The sequence below is a fragment of the Corythoichthys intestinalis genome, chromosome 11 (genome assembly GCF_030265065.1).
Source record: "Corythoichthys intestinalis isolate RoL2023-P3 chromosome 11, ASM3026506v1, whole genome shotgun sequence".
Classification (NCBI taxonomy): domain Eukaryota; kingdom Metazoa; phylum Chordata; class Actinopteri; order Syngnathiformes; family Syngnathidae; genus Corythoichthys; species Corythoichthys intestinalis.
In genome coordinates this window covers 35,202,395-35,206,809 of record NC_080405.1, presented here as the reverse complement: position 1 = coordinate 35,206,809, position 4,415 = coordinate 35,202,395, and the positions used below count along the sequence as shown (strand labels likewise).

At 35.8% G+C, this 4,415-nt stretch overlaps 1 protein-coding gene across 1 annotated transcript; it reads right to left on the bottom strand.

Moving 5' to 3' along the window:
• Nucleotides 1-561: 561 nt before the first annotated feature.
• Nucleotides 562-4,171, bottom strand: il12ba (interleukin 12Ba). Its single transcript, XM_057850787.1, has 8 exons — nt 4,045-4,171; nt 3,666-3,753; nt 3,296-3,577; nt 3,096-3,201; nt 2,609-2,835; nt 1,277-1,449; nt 1,051-1,169; nt 562-853 (listed from the first exon to the last, which is right to left on the bottom strand). Exons 2-8 carry the CDS (start codon nt 3,751-3,753, stop codon nt 808-810), a joined length of 1,041 nt encoding a protein of 346 aa, XP_057706770.1. The 5' UTR covers nt 4,045-4,171; the 3' UTR covers nt 562-807.
• Nucleotides 4,172-4,415: the final 244 nt, after the last annotated feature.

Genomic DNA, 4,415 nt, shown 5'->3' with positions numbered 1-4,415 from the left:
GCATTAACATTATTAACATTCTGTTAAAGTGATCCATGGATAGAAAGACTTGTAGTTCTTAAAAGATAACTGTTAGTACAAGTTATAGAAATTGTATATTAAAACCCCTTTTAATGTTTTCGTTTTAATAAAATTTGTAAAAATTTCAATCAAAAAGTAAACTAGTAGCCCGCCATTGTTGATGTCAAGAATTATTTACACAATGCTCATGGGTGCTGAAGCCTATAAAATCAGTCGCACCCAAGCGCCAGCAGAGGGCTGCAAAACTCCATAAAACACAATTAACATGTGGGCATTTCTCTGTACTGTCTTTTAAACCTGTCTGAGCGGGGCATGTGTGTTAATTGTGTCAAATATTTTAACGTGATTAATTTTAAAAATTAATTACCGCCCGTTAACGCGATAATTTTGACAGCCCTCGTAAAAACATTTAAAGGCATATATTCTTGATCCTCTCCACAAAGGGGTAGTATAACTGAAGCGGTCCTTCATTGATATTTATCTGTATTTTAATCCCCTCGGGACTGCTTCGTGGCATTTCGATTCTTTTCTCTGGTGAAAGATTATTTAAGGTACGAGTATTTTGCATGGTGAATATGGTCATACAACAAATCAAACTCATATTTTAGGCACCACTATATTTCATTATCCCGCAGATTGCAATTGTATTAACTGGCAAACAATCTTCAATTACACATGGCAAGAACATTTTATTCATAAAATCAAGACATCAATAATAATAGAAAATACAATAAATACTGTTCCTAAAGCTGTCCAGGTCTTCCTTTTCATCTAATCCACACATTCTCAGCTGGTATGTTTTCGCTGGTTGCGCTTCCCCTTCTTTCTCAGTCTATACTGGAATATTGATTTTAAAAAAAAAAAGAATGTAGGAGAACAATTTCTATGGACACATAAATAACAACAATATATTCCAAACAAGAGGAAATGCAGGGCATATGAATGGGACAGATGCCACAATGTGCTGGAACGTTCAAATGTCTAGTAGAAAATGAATGAATTACAAACCATTCCAATAAATATACTGACCTCAAGTGGTTCCATTCACCCCATTGCGAGTTGCAGAATGCATCCTTGGCTCGGACACAGACAGTCCACTTCTTTTTTACCTCAACTTGGCAAGTGTTTGACGAGTTCACCATCACAGTCTGACAGGAAGAAACAAATTCAAAGACTTATGTACACCTTTTGTGGTAGCTACCCAAAAAGTTACAGTGTATGATTTCATTCACTGCAGCCACAATGTAATCCTTACCTCTGCACTAGTTGAGTCATCACAGGGGTTTTTGCAATTTTCACAAGTATGTCTGCTCTGCGAAACTTGGAAAATGAGAGGGAAGTAGGAGTAGGGACTGCTCCAGGAGCCCGGGTAAGTCAATTCTATCATTGTTGTGTTGAGTCTACTGATCGTCACTTTGTCAGGTTTCACTGGTAAAGCATAACAGAGGAAGGAAGAATTGCATCAATGCATTCAAATCAGTGTGCTACAAAACAGTCAATCGCAATACTGAAAATTTCCAAAAATACTGGCTTTACTGTTGTCAGAATGAAAAAACAAAACATAAAACAACAAAATGGTCTACTTAATCTGACAGATAAATATTTGCATTGTGATTTTACAATATCTTCAAAATTTTCTGTCCAGAGGTGGCTAATAACACGTTACATGTACTGCGTTACATTTACTTGAGTAACCTTTGGAGAAAAATTAACTTCTAAGAGTAATTTTTAGTAAACCATACCTTTTACTTTAACTTAAGTAGATTTGTGAAGAAAAAACACTACTACTCTGCTATTTTGGGCTTCACAAGAGTCGTTACATTTTTCCTCTTTATTTTACATATTAGATTTATTTATTTTGACACCGATGCCTAGAGTAGCTCTACCAATTTCACCAATGAGACGTCGCAACATTAATCACATGACTGCATTATACCAATCAGACACAAGGTTGCCGTTCTTTGTTCACGCCATCCTGTTCAATCATGTGGTGTCTTAAAAGCACCATAAAAAATGAAGTATTTGACATAGAGCTGCCCTGTACATGACTTGAAAGTGCTGATTTTAACCACAGAAAACTGGTGATATGATCCTTTTAGCTTCATAATAGTAATTATGAAGGACATATTCAAACTAGGATCTATTTTCTTTACCAGAAGGCACTCGTTCTCTTTGGACGAATAATGCTTCATTTATGTAATTCAATGATTTTTAAACAATTTTTTACATTTTGATGTTTTTTCAATTTCTTTGGCTTAATGTGGTTATGTAATGGGTTCTTGTACAATATCATTACTGTATAACAACAGTTCATATAGATGACTTTGCTCAGAAAAAAATACCATTTTTTAAAAAGTAAAAAAAAGAAATAAAAATGTGAGCAGTTTCTCACAATGTTACTATTTACTTGAGTATTCTTTTCACCAAATAATTTTTTACTTGTACTTGAGTACATTTAGTAACGCTACTCTTCCTTGAGTAAAATTTTGGCTACTGCACCTCTGTTGCTGTCTATAGAAGCAGAACCAAAGCGAAACTATATATTTCAGAATCAGCTGGCAGGTGTTTGCACAAACATGACATTTACCAATTTCAGACAAGTAGAAGTGTTTTGAGTAGTCCTCCACCAAGAACCCTTTTGTTCTAACATAGACTTTGAAGGAGATGCGTTTTTTCTCCTCTGCAAATGCACAATGCCGCTTGTCCTTGCAGGAGATCCCGTCTCCGGTGGCGTCCACAGAGCAGTTGATATTATCGGAGGAGCATGACCAGTGATGTCCACTGCTATCCACCGAACATTCACCATATGTCTCTCTGGATACACAGCATATAATAATTCATATTTTTGTTCCCAGACAATTTACAGTTTTTAATGTGGCCAATAATTTTGAGATTATTCATTCTTCACCATTTACGACTATTTCTTTAAAATCATAGAACTGAGTCCAAAGATGCACATTTGGCACTGAATGTGTTTTTGCTTTTAGAAAAAAAGACACACTTCTGGCTGAGCCGGATTACTGTTATTGTTGGACTGTGAGCAAAAAACTGTGGCTAAAAGTGTGTGAGCTTACCGTCCAACTCTGATAAGTGCTACTTTTCCAACCCGAGTCCTGTGCCAGGTCCATGAGCATTGGAATGCTCCCTCGAAATTTTGAGTTGAGCACTTCAAATAATCCCCTACACACACCAAGACATATCAACACAAACATTTCGTGTGAGTTGAAATTAAATTTTGACATCTTGAAATATCGTGATGGTTTAAAAGCACTACCCAGGTCACTTTTCACTAAAATCTTCTTTTTCTCGGTGATGTCCTCTTTAATAAGGACAACAGTGTGATTGAGAAGAGATCCGTTGGTGCTGTGGCAGCTGTAGTTGCCTCCTCCCAAACTCTCTTCGAGATACACCTGATATGAATTACCCCTCTGTGCCTCGTCTTCACCGTTCTTCTTCCATAATATATCCTTGTCATTGCCGTTCATTGCTCCATCTGCTGAGTGCAGGCACTTGAGGGCTTGCTGGCCCACCTTTCCATTTACCTCCAAAACCAAAACTTAATGGAAAAAATACACAAAGCGACATAGTAAGCAGAGGATCACTTGAACTGTCTTCTGAAGTGTTTTCGTGGGGATCAAACGTACTGTTAGGTTGCAACGTCCAGGATTTCAGTGGGGTTTGATAACCCACATGAAGAATTGCACAAATAAGGGTGACGTATATCAAATTCATCTGCATGGAAAAATATCATTAATACAAAATCTAATCCAATAATACTAAAGATGATTCTAATCTTTATTTATATACTACTGATTTATTGGCTGGCACATTTTTCATACTGTGCCCTCTTTTAAGTTGTATGTACTGGATTATCAATGCTTTTATTTAAAAAAAAAAAACAAATAAATATAGTTAATTGTCTATATACTTGTACACATAATGGACAGTAATGCTCTGTGCTTTTGAATATGTATATTTAAAAAATATATAACATGCATTTATTAAATCTGAGTGGTGTCTTACCTTGTCATTGATGTAATTGTCAATAAAGGAAAGTGTCCGCTTACTCTTTTATAAAGGAGAGTGACCTTTATTTGCAAATTTCCCCAGAAAACCTCTGAGGAACTGTTGTTGTTAGCAGCAGTCGTCAGTTACCTTTTGTCACTTCCACTCCAGCAAACACACGTGATTCTTGGATGTATTCACATTCACATTCGGGTTGAGAATGTGTTTAATTTTTTTCCCTAGATATAGCTTTAGGTATTTCATCACTAACTACTTTTTACTCTATTTCAAATTTTATTTTTTCAAATGAAATTGATACTTTATTTTGGGTTTAATGGAATATAACATCGTCATTTGTAAATTCCAACTGTGCTTAGAGATTAAAGCTA